The 14,593-nt window shown below is 31.7% G+C and overlaps 1 protein-coding gene across 1 annotated transcript; it reads left to right on the top strand.

The window, feature by feature from the left end:
• The first annotated feature begins 1,739 nt into the window (after window positions 1-1,739).
• Window positions 1,740-14,111, top strand: LOC134683177 (uncharacterized). The gene is made up of 5 exons (XM_063542294.1): window positions 1,740-1,981; window positions 6,466-6,621; window positions 7,893-8,297; window positions 9,579-9,642; window positions 11,440-14,111. The coding sequence occupies exons 3-5, from the start codon at window positions 8,018-8,020 to the stop codon at window positions 11,924-11,926; spliced, it is 831 nt and encodes a 276-aa protein (XP_063398364.1). The 5' UTR covers window positions 1,740-1,981; window positions 6,466-6,621; window positions 7,893-8,017; the 3' UTR covers window positions 11,927-14,111.
• The last annotated feature ends 482 nt before the right edge of the window (window positions 14,112-14,593 follow it).

Raw genomic sequence — 14,593 nt, 5'->3', positions numbered from 1 at the left:
TATGACGTTATATAATAATTACTCTTAGAAGTTATCAATATAAATATACTCCATCTCAAACTAGTTTTTATATATATTTAACTTATCCTTTTACAAATTTTGATGTATACTCCATACAAAAGTCGATAAGTCTGAAAAGACCAGTTTTGTCTGAATTTGCATGATTTTTTACTCGACATTCTTTATTTGTCTGAATGATTATTAGCAATTCTTGACATAGTATGAATTTGTCTAATTAAGGTCTTGATTTTTTTGACAAATATCTTGACAGTATGGACAGTGTCTAAAAATTCCCCGACACTTCCTGTATCATCTTATAAGAGTCTTGGTTAGTCTGGACCAATTCTTGACTGTTTTAAATTTGTCTCAATCAGTCTTGACATATTATTGACATTCTTTATAATGTCTGAATATGTCTGGACATATTCTTGACATTCTAAACAATGTCTGAATATGTATCGACGCAGTACTCTTGACAGTCTCAAATGGGTCTTGACACTATCTCTACAGAATAAATTTCGCCTGAAACATGTACAGAATCGTTTTGCACTGTTTATAACTTTTTATTGCTGTTATATACTCCTTTTTATTTTGACTAAACTAGACTTTGAACAATCTAGGATTAATTTTGTATAGTAAGATACCCTTTGAGTGCAACTAAGTTGGAACACTCTGAATAATCTTCCATGCAATTTATTTTGATTTTTTTTTTTTAAACGTTTAATTATTTTTTTTCTTGTGATATACGTCAAAGTTACTGACAAACAGCCTTTAGATTTTCGCCGTTCGCAAAACTGTCATACTTAAATGGGTGACTTGAGGAAGTTTTAAAATGTGACAATGTCTCTCTATTGGACCCAACAATTCATCTTTTGCGTTTGTGTAGCTAAAAAGAGGGAGATTTTCGTTTAGGTCAAAGAATTTGTTCCCATCTTAATTCAAAAACCTTATTCATTTTTTTACAAAAACTAAAAACATTTGTTCATTCAAATTTGAGTCTAATCTAATCATTTTTTATCAAAAATCTTTGGGAATTATTTAATCCATTTTTTAAGTTTAAATAATTAACTTCATAATTTTGCTTAATTTTATGGGGGACATCCTGTCCACCGGTAATACTTATATTCCAACAGATGACATTACACAAATTTAAATCTGTCAAATCAAGGAGTAAAACTATAACGAATCCTTATTACATTTTGTGATGATAACTCGAGTATATGTTTGACAATTATTTCCTCTAATTATTGGTAGTGTCCTCTTTTCATCGTTTTAGCTTTGTGTGTAGGAGTTGGATTTAATGTTGATGGTTTCAACTTTTCATGGTGCGAATCGATCCATTTATCCTACATCAGAAGTTTATCAGCCAATAAAGTAGTGACTAATATAAATCACTAACAAATAAAATAGAACAATCACCTGATTCAAACAGGTCTATATCGAGACATTATATCTTTCAATGATTTTTAATTTTTTAGAACAAGACAAGTTTGTACTGACCTGAATATTTATCCAAATGTTCGTTAAATGTCAGTGATTAAATTAAAACATCTCCAAGATGATTTCGATCTATTTCTGGATATAAATGAGTTAATCAGTAATAAATTGTTTCACATGTCTAATGCATGAAAAGATTAGTATATTAAGTTAAAACAACATTCCGGTCGGGTTGATAGTTTTGCCGGTCACTATTATCTTATCGTCGAGCTCATTAAATTCACATTCTGCTACGAGGTCTTTATACTTATATATTTTTTTTTAATATCTTTAATCAGTCTCTTTTTTATTTTAGTAACTAAACAACTCGGATTCGCAGAAACTTATCAGTCAGCAATTACTAGATGTTCCTCGTTAAATGGGTCAATACTTAGCACCATCAACAATCTTGATAAATTGGAGGATGGACGAGAGTACTGGTCAAATATCTTCAGATCCAGATTTCTGAAATGGACAAATAAAGCATCATTCGACGAAGTCTGTTGTAGGTTTATATGTAAATCAATTCAGAAATTCAGAAATCATTGCGATGTTTTTATTATTGCGAAAAATGTGACAGTGTTATATTCGCAATAATTTAAACTCGCATTTTGAATATTTTAATCTAATGTAAATAGGATTTTTTTAATATCGCAAAAAATAAAATCGGGTTTTTAGTCTTAAATGACAAAATCGCAATAATAAATGCACGTAATAATTTTATGAATTTACAGTAATTGCATTTAATTCGAATTATTCGTACCATGCTAGCCTTTGGTTCTGTTGATGTTAACGATAATAGATCGCATTACTCATACAAGTAAACTTTACAATACTCACTCCAAAACGGTTCTCAAGCACATGTTAACTTTATCATTTAGGAACTCATACGTTTAGTACATGATTGGTTAGGGGAGTCCAAGTTCAATGTTTTCTGTGTATGACTGATTCAGTCTCTAATGTTGAGAAGGACGATATAAGGTATCAAATTTGTTGGCTCTTAGGTTGTACGGTTTTGTACTGTTTCGTCATGAGAAAGTTGTTCTTTCTTTTTCATGGTTATTTACATTACGGATTTTGTCATTTTGTGTTGTCTACTATTTTCATTACTCGGCGCTATGATTTTTAAATTAATGTTCCCTTTTTATGCTAAGCCTGTTTTTTATTCATTCAAGTAAATTTAATTTGTTCGATACGACTATCTAACAGGTCGCCACATTAACCTTGACAATTGATTTCGTATTCAAATCAATTTCTGAGAATTAATACTTGTGCAACTTACAAAATATCTTCCTCGATATTTGTGGGTAGCTAAAATAATTGAACATGTTGAATTGATTGACGCTTCTTCATAAAACCTACACTGAAAAACAAAAGTAACTGTCCATGTCTGAAGGAAAGGATTATACTTTTCATTCTATTTTAGATCAAACTCATTGTAAAGTCAAAGCATGGTATACTGCGCAAATAATATCATCATATGAAACATTTCAATATGTGAGGTACAAATCAGTTATCAAAGGTACCAGGATTATAATTTTATACGCCAGATGCGTGTTTCGTCTACACAAGACTCATCAGTGACGCTCATATCAAAATAGTTAAAAAGCCAAACTGGTACCAAGTTGAAGAGCACTGAGGACCCAAAATTCCAAAACAGTTGTATAAATATATGAAACCAAATTAAGTCCACGAGGCACAGATTTGTTTTATCTATGATCCAGGGGGCAAAAGCACACGAGAGAAAATAATCATATCAGTCAACGGAAAATGTGGACAGAAAATCCATCCTAACAATAAAGTCATCCTAAATACTAGCTATAGAAATACAAATTAAAAGCAAGATATCTGTTGTGTCTATGAAATATTCATTAGTGACTTCGAATCAAAGCTTGAAAAATATCATATTGAGTACGAAAAGAATGAGCCTTAAGTACTCAAAGTTTCGAACGGTTTTAAGGAATAGAGGTTACCGTAATGTATTTATAATACTTGGAACGAAAATCCCTACCTTTTTTATCATATCTACAGTTTTGTTAACAGTTAATCCATTATTTTGACCATATTAATGATACATTTGTAATCAATGATAAAAAGTAAAATCTCAAAAATACTGAAGTCAGTGGAAAATTCAAAACGTAAAGTCCATAATAATATATATGTAATGTATTAGCCTCCTATTGGAGAGTATATAACAAGGCTAATACAATTACAATTGATCATATACAAACAACACGAGTTATTATTTACACAGAGACAGTTAATAAAGACAGGATCACGACGACAATTTCAAGTATTATCGATCATATGTTCTTTACAGTTTGAAGATAATGTGTGTACTTCTATATTGTAGTAGCAGTAACTGTTGCGGTTCAGTAAAAAATTACAAGAATTGAAAATAAAATGTACACACATGAAGTTAAACTGTTTGCGTTCTTAATTCTCTAAATCAAAATCGATGTCACAGGCAGAATACAATTTATCAATTTATTGTCAGTCATATTTCCTAAGTAAACACTAAATGTAATCGGGTTTATATCTATAACACTCCTAAACAATTGATCTAGATCATCAACTGTATAGTCACATGATAGAATTACATAAGTACAAGGATCATCAAATAGTTTACCACATTTATCAAATAATATTTTGTTTTTTGTCAGTTTTTAACGTATTAGTCAGCACGTTAATGCAACAAAATGGGCATGCCTGCGCATCAGTGGGTGACATAGTGTTACTCTCCACGCCGCATGCGGTACACAAAACGAGTGAATGCCTTTAAAAACAAACAAACCGGGATCCACTGCCATCCTTTACGACTTAAACCTGATAAATTGACGACTTGACTATCGATTTCCAAGTTGCAGAACTTGGAAATTGTCCATCATTGAAAAACAACTGATCTATATTATTAAGAATTTACAGACTTTTACATGAAAGATATATAAACCCAAACCTATGTAGTCTATGTGTTCAATAGCTATATATACAAGGGTTGTCCGTAAAGTTTGAGGACTATCTCAATAAAATATTATTTACCCGTCCGAAATAAATAAAACAAGTATATAACTTATTTCATGATTTACTGATTAATTGTGCAAAATTTTATTTCAGTACCTGCTTGAATAATCGCATTTTTATCAATTTTAGAATCTTAAGAAACTCTCACCTGAAGCACTCAAATAAATATTTCTGACGTTCCGACGTTCGACGACGTCAACATTTTAACTTTTCTCAACGTAGTCCCCTGTCAAAGCAACTCATGGTTGTTTTTTTTACATATTTTCTCAAACTGTTCTGTTTTCATTTTAAAGATTATGTTCCTGTCTAAGTTCAGGTATATCGTGGAAACTTTGTCCACGGAGAAAATATTAAATATGCGGGAATACCGCAAAATCCATTGGCGCTAAGTCAGGGCTATACGAAGGATGTTTCAGACATTCGAATCCAAGTAAATCAATTTCTAGATGAGTTTTTAGAGAAGTGAGGGCCGGTGCATCGTCTTGGTGACTGTTGTTTAGTTTCCGGATCGTAGTTATGAAACCAGCTTATGTCGGATGTAATTATTCTGTCTAGAAATCGTATGACACCACGAGGGATTTTGTTTAATAAATTGATTTGACAATTCCATTCTTTTTGTTAAATGTTCTACTATATGAAGTTGCGGTACCCATCTATCACATACTCGATTCATATTCAAATCATTTGCTAAAATGTAGTTCACTGTATACTAAGAAATGTAACATTTGTCTGGAACTTCGCGAACTATTTGTCGCTGGTCATTGTTGATAACGTTCAGAACTTCATCTTTAATCGCATCTGATACCCTGAAAGATGGCCATCCTTCCCGCCCATTGTTTTCAAGATCGTCTTTTCCGTCCCAAACCTTTTGTGCTATTTGAATACCAATGAATGACTAACTTTGCTATGTTTCTCATACTGTTTTAAGATTTGTGTGTTTCTTTTGGCGTGTTTCCTATGTCTAAACAAAACTTTATAACCGCCCGCTTCTCCACCTTTCCCGTAAATTTCCCTGTGCTTATTCTGGATTCAATGATTCAACTCGAGATTTCTCCGCCATTTCGAAATGTTGAGCATTTCAATTTATCAGGTTTTACGTCAAGACTATTGTCGAAGTCACTATATAAGTTTCATGTCTATTTTGGTTGATTTTGAAACTTAAAATATCAAAAATATGAAAACACCAGCCTGCATGTTATGTGATATTTCCGCCATGCTCCGGGTCCCTATTGCTTGTATATGAGGTAAGTGTTGTTATTTCGGAATTAAAATTGGACAAATATTGATCAAACCGAACTAGGATATAGTTAGATAAAGATATGCAAAAAAATTTACCTGACATGCTTTTTTTACGCAGACTACAGCTTGTCCACGAACTTTAGGAACAACCCTCGTATAGTACACATGTGCATATAATAACAAGTTATCAGAAACGTCCTTGCTTGTAAACATAATGGATATTGAAGTATTCAAAAAAAAAATCGCATTACAAACTCAGTGACTCTTTATAAAACTCTTAAAAGATAAGACGATAAAATGAAACAGGTAAACACAGATTTTTTTTGATATCGTTCATTTACCCTCCTCCTTTGATCATGCATCAACGTCATCTTCAAATATACTAGGAAAATGACAGAGCTAATGTAAAATTTTAATACATATACAATATTTTCTTAAAAAACTTTCAGATTTCCTGAATAGTAATTCATTTCTCAGCAATGCACATGCAGGAAATGGATCAACTCGGTTAATTTTTCGGCAAAGTTAATGTTAAAAAACGAATGATAATCCTAGTATACACAAATTTGAGACATATACGATTGTCAAAGATGGCATTCCCAAAATTGATAAACTTATTTCAATGTTTAAGAGTGGTTTTGTTTAGGTATATCACTTTGTAATCAAAATCAAACTTCGTTTTAATTTTTACTTGAAAGAGATAACCTATTTGTTTTATTATTTTTTCAGCTGAAGTAAATGGATTGTTAAATTTGGATTGTTTACATTTAGTAGTGAACTACAGGACGGTTAAGTATGTGCCATTGCCTTGTAAATACACGTACACGGCCATCTGCAAACCCAAACAACCAGGATATCAAACCGTCATTAGACAGTGTCAAACTAGTAAATATTTAAATTTGTATATTTCTTATGTATATAAAACTTAGGTGACATTTTATAAGTGTCAATGCGACAAATTTCCGGCAAAGTTCAATTGAAATGGATTCTACCAACAATAGGCAATAGTACGGCCTTCAGACCGGACAAAGCAGGGTACATCCCTAACAACAAAAGACTAAAAGTACATATCTGAGCGTACTGACAGCTAGTTCATCGCCAATATCAACTAATAAAAGAAACCATGTTTCTATGACTAATATATCAATCAGTACACATACAACATCCAATTAATTTAGTTTAACGACTTCATGAACATCCAGAGAAAAACATGACCTTGTGTTATGCCAAAACATTTGTATCGACAGATTGTCGTACTGTACTAGTTCTTTATAGTAAAACAAACCGCGAATATTATCAATAAGAACATTGAACTAAAAGGCATTTGTAAAGGAAAGGCTAACGAGATATTCAATTTCATATGCCAAAAACATTCTGAAAAAAACAAACCGACTAAAATATCAATAACACTTCACATAACACAACATTAACAACTAAATACTGAGCATCGCGAGCCCGACCAAGTCACAAGGGTGATCTTTGGTGCTCCAGAAGGTCACTGATGTATTTATAGCTTATAGCTTAGGGTCATCTCTTGCTTAACACAATTTTCAAAATGTAAATCGATTTGGAAGAGGCACATAAATGAACCAAACATAAACTGATGAATTGGCATAAACTCTATAAGTCGAGACCGGATGAGTCGACAGGGTTTCATAATAAAACAGATTAGGATTCTTTTTTTAACTTGAAGTAATCTTTTAAAATAAACTATAAAAGGCAAAATATGGTACAGAAAGCTAATATTTATATCAATTGGTTTTTTTTTTTTTTTTTTTTCTATTGATTCTAAACTGCTTCATGTCCAATTGCAAAATACTTTTAGCATATTCGACTCATACTCAGTCACAACAACATTGACAAAAAACAAATAGATAAATATATAAAACGTACGTTGGAGTGATAAAAACTGGTTAAGGTAGAAATTTGCAACACATTGAACTATAAAGATATTTACATAAAACTAAATCATGATATTAAAGTTTTAAAATATAGACATATTTTGGTCGATCAATTTTATCTGAAAGAACATCTACATGTAACAACATATTTTATTCAATATATTAATGTCTAATAACATAGTCATTTTATCATGGTATTATGCTATCATCTATTGTATGTGAGAGTGGCTATACAGGTTTAATTCCCTTTTACAGACCATGATACCACCACATTCACAAGAGATGAACCAGAACACAGAACTACAGCATTCAACAAACCAAATTCCACTTCAATAACTCTTAGCACCGAAACAGAGTTTATAACATCATCGCTGGCTACCATGTCTACACATATTATATCGACGAATTCAGACAATACAACTATCATTCCATCTTCCCCAAAGGGTTTGTCGACAAAATTTATCTCAAGTGAACGCTCGTCTGTATGGTCTAGTTTGAATACTGTTTCTGCTTCCTCATCACAAACAAGCATTAGCGATAATATAATCAGTACTTATATGAAATTAACTACCTCAGACGCACAGATGGATAACGATGACAGAACAGTGGCGAATGAAACTATAAACAATGGTTTAGTTTATAGTATAATTTTTTCATTAGGTACGTTCTCAATTCACTAAAACAGTTTCTTACTTATTCCAATTTGAAAACATTCTAGCAGTTCAAGCCTAGGACGGTTTCTTCAGTTCCACCCTGAAACTGTACTTCTAGGGTATAACTGTTTTAGAATTATGTAATGCAGTTCTATGAAGGATAAATCTGTCATTCATAATGACTTGTTCAAAACGATCTTAACTGACATGCGACTAGACTATAAAGTCTGTGTCATTTGTACAACGTATTTAGCATTTTATTTTACTTAAGGATGTTCGCTACTCTGTTTAAAATAACAAGCTTTTTAAAAGACTGTTATAAATTGAAAGTATATGAATAAAAAAACCAAAAAGCAGAAAAAAATGGAGGGTCCGTGTGCTTGTTTCCGAGATATAAGCCGTTAAAATTTGGCGGGAAATAATTCTCTCTGGTTTTTCTTTCCCTTAACATTGGCACCTTTTTTTTTTAAAAACTATGACAAAATAACAAGGATTTCATAAGATTTTGGTATATGGCTTTTTTAAATGATATGTAATAAAAATATGACAAGAAAAGTAGGAGGTAGTGGGTAAATTTTTTTAATTTTAATACATGGTTAAAACCAGAGGATTCCGAAAATCTGCAAAAAATCAAAAAGTAGAGGAGCAAACATCCTTAAATATCAAGGACAACAATTCCTAAAATGAAAGGCGAAAGCTATCAACGAGATATTCAAAGTCATCAGTCGAATACACACTAAACACCAGCACTGATAATTGTAATGCATACAGAACAACAAATATCAAAACAAGAGCAACACGAACTATTTTAAACAAAACTGGGTTTCAATCAGATGCTCTGGATTGGTAATCAGATCTTTGCTGCACGTTAGTCTTGAAAATTCTAAATCATAGTGACTTGAATAAAATATCGTTTGAGGACAATAATTCTATCTGGGCGTCTACTGATAAATGTTGGAATATCAAAAGTAGGGAGATACAAGGAATGTCAGTAATAATGACTGTTAATAAGATCATATTTCAGACTAGATATACGGAAGATAATCTGTTCCAAATTTTGTTCAAATCGATCCTTTGGATTCGAAAACACACGACGGACGAAAACCTCGACAAAAAACGACAACGAACACTAAGTGATGGCAACAGCACACATGAACCACACATAGATGTCGGGTCATTTCATCTAAGATTTCCCTAAAATAACATTTTAACTGGTGATTGAATATATATAGAGTATAGAGTATTAAAGTGTTGTTTCATAGCTAATAACATGCTATTTTTATTTCAGTTCCAGTCGCTATTGCATTGGCCATTCTAATAATAATGGCAGTACTTATAACAGTAGTAAGAAGGTAAGTTATAAGAATGTCCGTGCCCAAATGTAGTAAACTGTTATGCCATACATCTGATATATGCATTGCCATTGCATGAAAATCGCTTATTCCAAAAAAAAAATCTAATAGATATTTCATATAGTACCAATTTTGATTAATCACAGGTCAAATGAATAACTATTTTGGGTGTTTTTTTTTCGTTAATGCACCTTATCTTTTAAACTTCTACAAAAGTATCCTTCCATTCGTAGGAAATTATGGATAATGATATGGATAATAACACAAGTATCTCGTTACTTGACACTTCCATCTTGTTTTTATGATCCTTCAGAAATATAAATGTAAAGCTAAGATATCTGTCTTAAAGGTTTTTTCAAGGAGCAGAAAATATAAATCCATCGTGACAACCGTATTTTACGTACAATGACCTATACTATTTGTTATGTACATTGTATTTTGTTTCTTGTGAAGAGTTGTCTCATTGGCAATCATACCAAATCTTCGTTTTTATATTTGTCCTTCCTAATAACAATACAAAGTTGTGTTAGAGTGCCAATGAGACAAATTTCCGCAACAGACTAAGTAATTTTCAACTGCAGGTGAAAAAACTGTGAATAACAATGAATAAAACCCATACTGTTCAACAAGACATACAATATCCGGTCATTTCAACCACTTCATTTATGAAAAAAAAAGCAATTATCAAAAACCAAATCAGATATACTACAACAAATGACAATCATTGAATTATAGTTTCTAAAAAACTTTTTCAAAACCTATAACAACTAATGAAACAATTATGAATTCAAGACTACGATTATATCAATCAGTACAATCTAATGGATTAAGTGTAACGCCGACTTTATAAACAGTAAAGAGTGGAGAAGATTCGAATCAGTCATTAGCGAGGACAAAAAAAGACCAAAAACAAATTTAATTACAATGTATATTTTCTATCAAACCTGAATGAGTTTGATATCATTCAATAATTATATACAAGTATTTACGTCGCACAATTTCTAATTTATAAAAACTTGGAATCCAGTCTTGATTCTAAGCCCTTAGGAGTGAAAATTTCATATCTTCTCTCAGTAATAAAATTATAAACTAGTCTAAGAGCTGTAACTTTACCATATCATGCTGATAAACGGACAGATAATATTACTTAACTTACACATTGAAGACCTGTTGGTGACCTTCTGCTGTTGTTTTTTTATTTGGTCGGGTTGTTGTCTCTTTGACACATTCCCCATTTCCATTCTCAATTTTATTTTATACATGTATGTTCAAAACAAAAAGCTGAGTTTCTTAACAGTAGAGATGATAATTATACACAACGTGTCCAGATTCTGATATTAAAACTCCAGAACAGGAACAATGAAAATTTTATTTCGACATTTTTATAACTAAACATGGAAATCAAATGTTAAAAAGGATGAAGGAAAGTTTGCGATGTTATAATTCCCTACATTTGATTTTTCTTCCAATGATTTTTAATTTTTACTACATGTATATGTTTAAAATTACCTTAATATTCAACTTAATCAATATTGATAATTGTTGTGTATCTATTATTATTTGCCACCTATTATAAAAAAAAAAGATTTCAACATGTGGTAATCTTCTACAATCGAACTTATAGTTGAAGTGACAAAATTTGACAATTTTGTTTTTTCCAACTAGTGTAACTGGAAACAGCTTATTTTCAATCCAACATTATTTTGATGTGATTTCTTCGGCTTATAGATGTAGGACTGAATAAGGATGAGCAATTATAGCTTGCCATGTTTTTCAACTGCTTGCATTTTTCTTTAGACGAAGAAGAGAAAAAGCACACAAAGAAAGTAATGGACTACAAATCGAGCCAGGTGCAATACAACCAATGACAGCATATAAAAAGAAGGCATACGGTTACCAAAGGAACGATTTGAAGACACACGATAGAGCTCGAGGCAATCCGGATTACCAAATTTATGATAAAGTGGATGATCAATATCAACATCTTGATGTTGATGTACGAAGAAAAGAGCCTGAATGTGTCGAAGCAGAATATGGTCATGCTATGGCAACGACGTCATTTTTGAAGCCCGATCAAAAGAGACCACCCAGCAATAGCGCATTAAAAGTCGCTATGGCGAAACGTGCAAAAATGATACGAACATCATTACATTTTTTGCACGGCCAGTTTTCAAAGCAGAAGACTGACAAAGAAAATGTAGCATATTGTGACACCGCAATAGTTCACACCAAATTCTTGTATGACACACCACAACAATCTATTAAGCATGGCAACAAACCTTAAGTTAGTACACTGCAAAAATTCACACCAAATTCCTGTATGACACACCACAACAATTTATTAAGCATGACAACAAACCTTAAGTTTGTACACTGCAATAGTTCACACCAAATTATTGCATGACACACCACAACGATCTATAAAGCATACCAACAAACCTTAGTACATTGTATTTAGTCACAACAATAACAAAAGCATGCACGTGTTACCATAAGCAATGTTAATTTAACTCAGGAGCTCAAATTGAAGACATATTAAACTAAATATCCAGGTTTTTTTTTATAAACAATGGCATGAAACTATCACCAAGTCATTTAATTTTTCAAGTATATTATTGACATTGATTTTGCCATAGTAATGTGGGTATTTCTCATACTTTTTGTTCTGTTCCCTCAAAGTTTTCTATTTCTTGTATTCAAAGACTTCCATCTTATATCTTACAGTGGAGATCTCTTCTAACCTCTCATCAAAGCTGTCAGAATCTATCAGAACTGTTTAAGGGCAGTATGTAGAACGTTCATCCTGACACCTTTCAGACAGTTCTAGCTAGAACAGTTCTAAACTAGAACTGATTCTGTCAAAAAGTCATGTAGAACTGATTTTGACAGTTCTACCTAGAAATGATCCTGAAAGTTCTACCACTTTGGTCAGTTCTGTGACTAGAACAGTTCTACGGCTGGAACAGTTGTACGACTAGAACAGTCCTACGATTAGAACTGATTTGGTCAGTTTTACGATTAGAATTGATTTAGTCATTTCTTTCCACAAAACAGTTTTAAGAACTCGCTGTCTTAAATATAAATAAGTCAAAAGAATATAATATATACTATATATATGCAGTGACGTCTTTTAGAATTGTTCTACAATCCAGACAGTTTTGCTGACAGTTCTATGGTTAGGAATGATTTAGTCAGTTCAGCAGACAATTCGACGGTTAGAACTGATTTGGTCATTTCTGTTGACAGTTCTACGACTATAACTGATTTGGACAGTTCTACCCTAAAATTGATCCTGACAGTTCTACCTAGAACTGGTTTGGTCATTTCTACCTTGAACTGATTCTGACAGTTCTATCTAGAACAATTCTAGGGTAGAACTGTTCTAGGTGGAACTGTTCTAGGACAATTTAGAACAGTTCTATGATAGATTATTCTGACAGTTCTAATGAGAGGTTGGAAGTGATCTCCATTGTATCTATATTAGTTTCAATTCAATGCATTGTAGATGTATACATGGTTATACAGTAGTTGTCGTTTGTTTATGTAATGTATACGTGTTTCTCGTTTCTCGTTTTTTTATATAGATTAGACCGTTGGTTTTCCCGTTTGAAAGGTTTTACATTAGTAGTTTTGGGGCCCTTTATAGCTTGTTGTTCGGTGTGAGCCAAGGCTCCATGTTGAAGGCCGTACATTGACCTATAATGGTTTACCTTTTTTTTAAATTGTTATTTGGATGGAGAGATGTCTCATTGGCACTCACACCACATCTTCCTATATCTATATGGTGGCCTTCGACAGTTTTCTGCTCTTTGGTCAGTTCGTGGTCTTTTAAACAAATTCTCAATTTTCATTCTCAGCTTTATTCATATTTAGTTTGAAAACAGTTATGAAAATTTAATTCAGTATGTTTTGGTATTATATTTAGGTTTAAATAACATTGGATATTTGAAATAGTATTGTTCAAGGTTTTGCTTGGATTTTTAATTAAGATAGACTAAGTGTTTGTAAGCTTGCATTGGAATTAATATGATTTCACATTTTTTCTCACTTTGAAACGTGTGTCTACTTTATGATTGAATTTTTAATAGAAACATGCAATATTCATTTTTATATTTTAACTACTTTGCTAACATTATTCTATTGAGTATTTAATCATTTTGCACATATTGGTATAATTTTTTTATACTTGAAATATCTCTTAATTTATATTGTATATAATGCATAGTACTAACCAATCAAATAAAAAAGATAAATAATTAAAGTAAGGCTGTGTGATTCTCAAAAAGATATCAAAACAACTGTAACAAAAGTTTTATTACTAGTATATCAATAACACAAGAAATCTTACACATTTTGGTAATATGTGAATCCAGTACGTGAACTTCATTAAAGTTCTGACTCTTCTGACTGAGGCTCTTACATGTACAACCGTTAAGGAACTCTTTGTGAATTAATATTTTTTTGTGACAAAGTTTTATCAGAATTATTTACGACATGAAGTACCGCGAATATGGTTAACCGACCTATATCTATTCTGTAAAACTTGACATCACCACTATTAACTTAAAGAGTTTATCAGGAAGTGACTATTTTATTCATTTAATGTTCTCATGATTTGAGGTTTTGTTAGTCTGATTCTGTTTGACATGTCAAGTATAAGAAAGCAGTATTTGCGCTTCAATTTTATGTTTCGATTGTGTTTGATTTTAGATTGAAGTGATCACAAATGATTATATACATGCATGTTTTATGTTTGTATAGTTGAAATGAAATGTAAATAAAGTGTTTAACCTCAAAATACATTTTAGTTTATGTTCTGTTTTCCTCATCTGTACTAACTCTTTTAAAACTATATTGTTTATTTCACCATATCATCTATTTTACATATTCAACAAAACAATAAGCCTCTCTCCTCAATAGATAGTGCAATGAAACAAAAGACAAATATTCT

Source organism: Mytilus trossulus, chromosome 9 (genome assembly GCF_036588685.1).
Source record: "Mytilus trossulus isolate FHL-02 chromosome 9, PNRI_Mtr1.1.1.hap1, whole genome shotgun sequence".
Classification (NCBI taxonomy): Eukaryota; Metazoa; Mollusca; class Bivalvia; order Mytilida; family Mytilidae; genus Mytilus; species Mytilus trossulus.
Note: the sequence above shows the minus strand (reverse complement) of the source record. Positions and strands in the feature narration are given on the sequence as shown.

Coding starts and splice junctions, on each gene's coding strand:
- LOC134683177 (XM_063542294.1), top strand. CDS start 8,018: ATGTCTACACATATTATATCGACGAATTCAGACAATACAACTATCATT. Junction 8,298..9,578: donor TAGTATAATTTTTTCATTAG/GTACGTTCTCAA, acceptor TTTTTATTTCAG/TTCCAGTCGCTATTGCATTG. Junction 9,643..11,439: donor CTTATAACAGTAGTAAGAAG/GTAAGTTATAAG, acceptor ATTTTTCTTTAG/ACGAAGAAGAGAAAAAGCAC.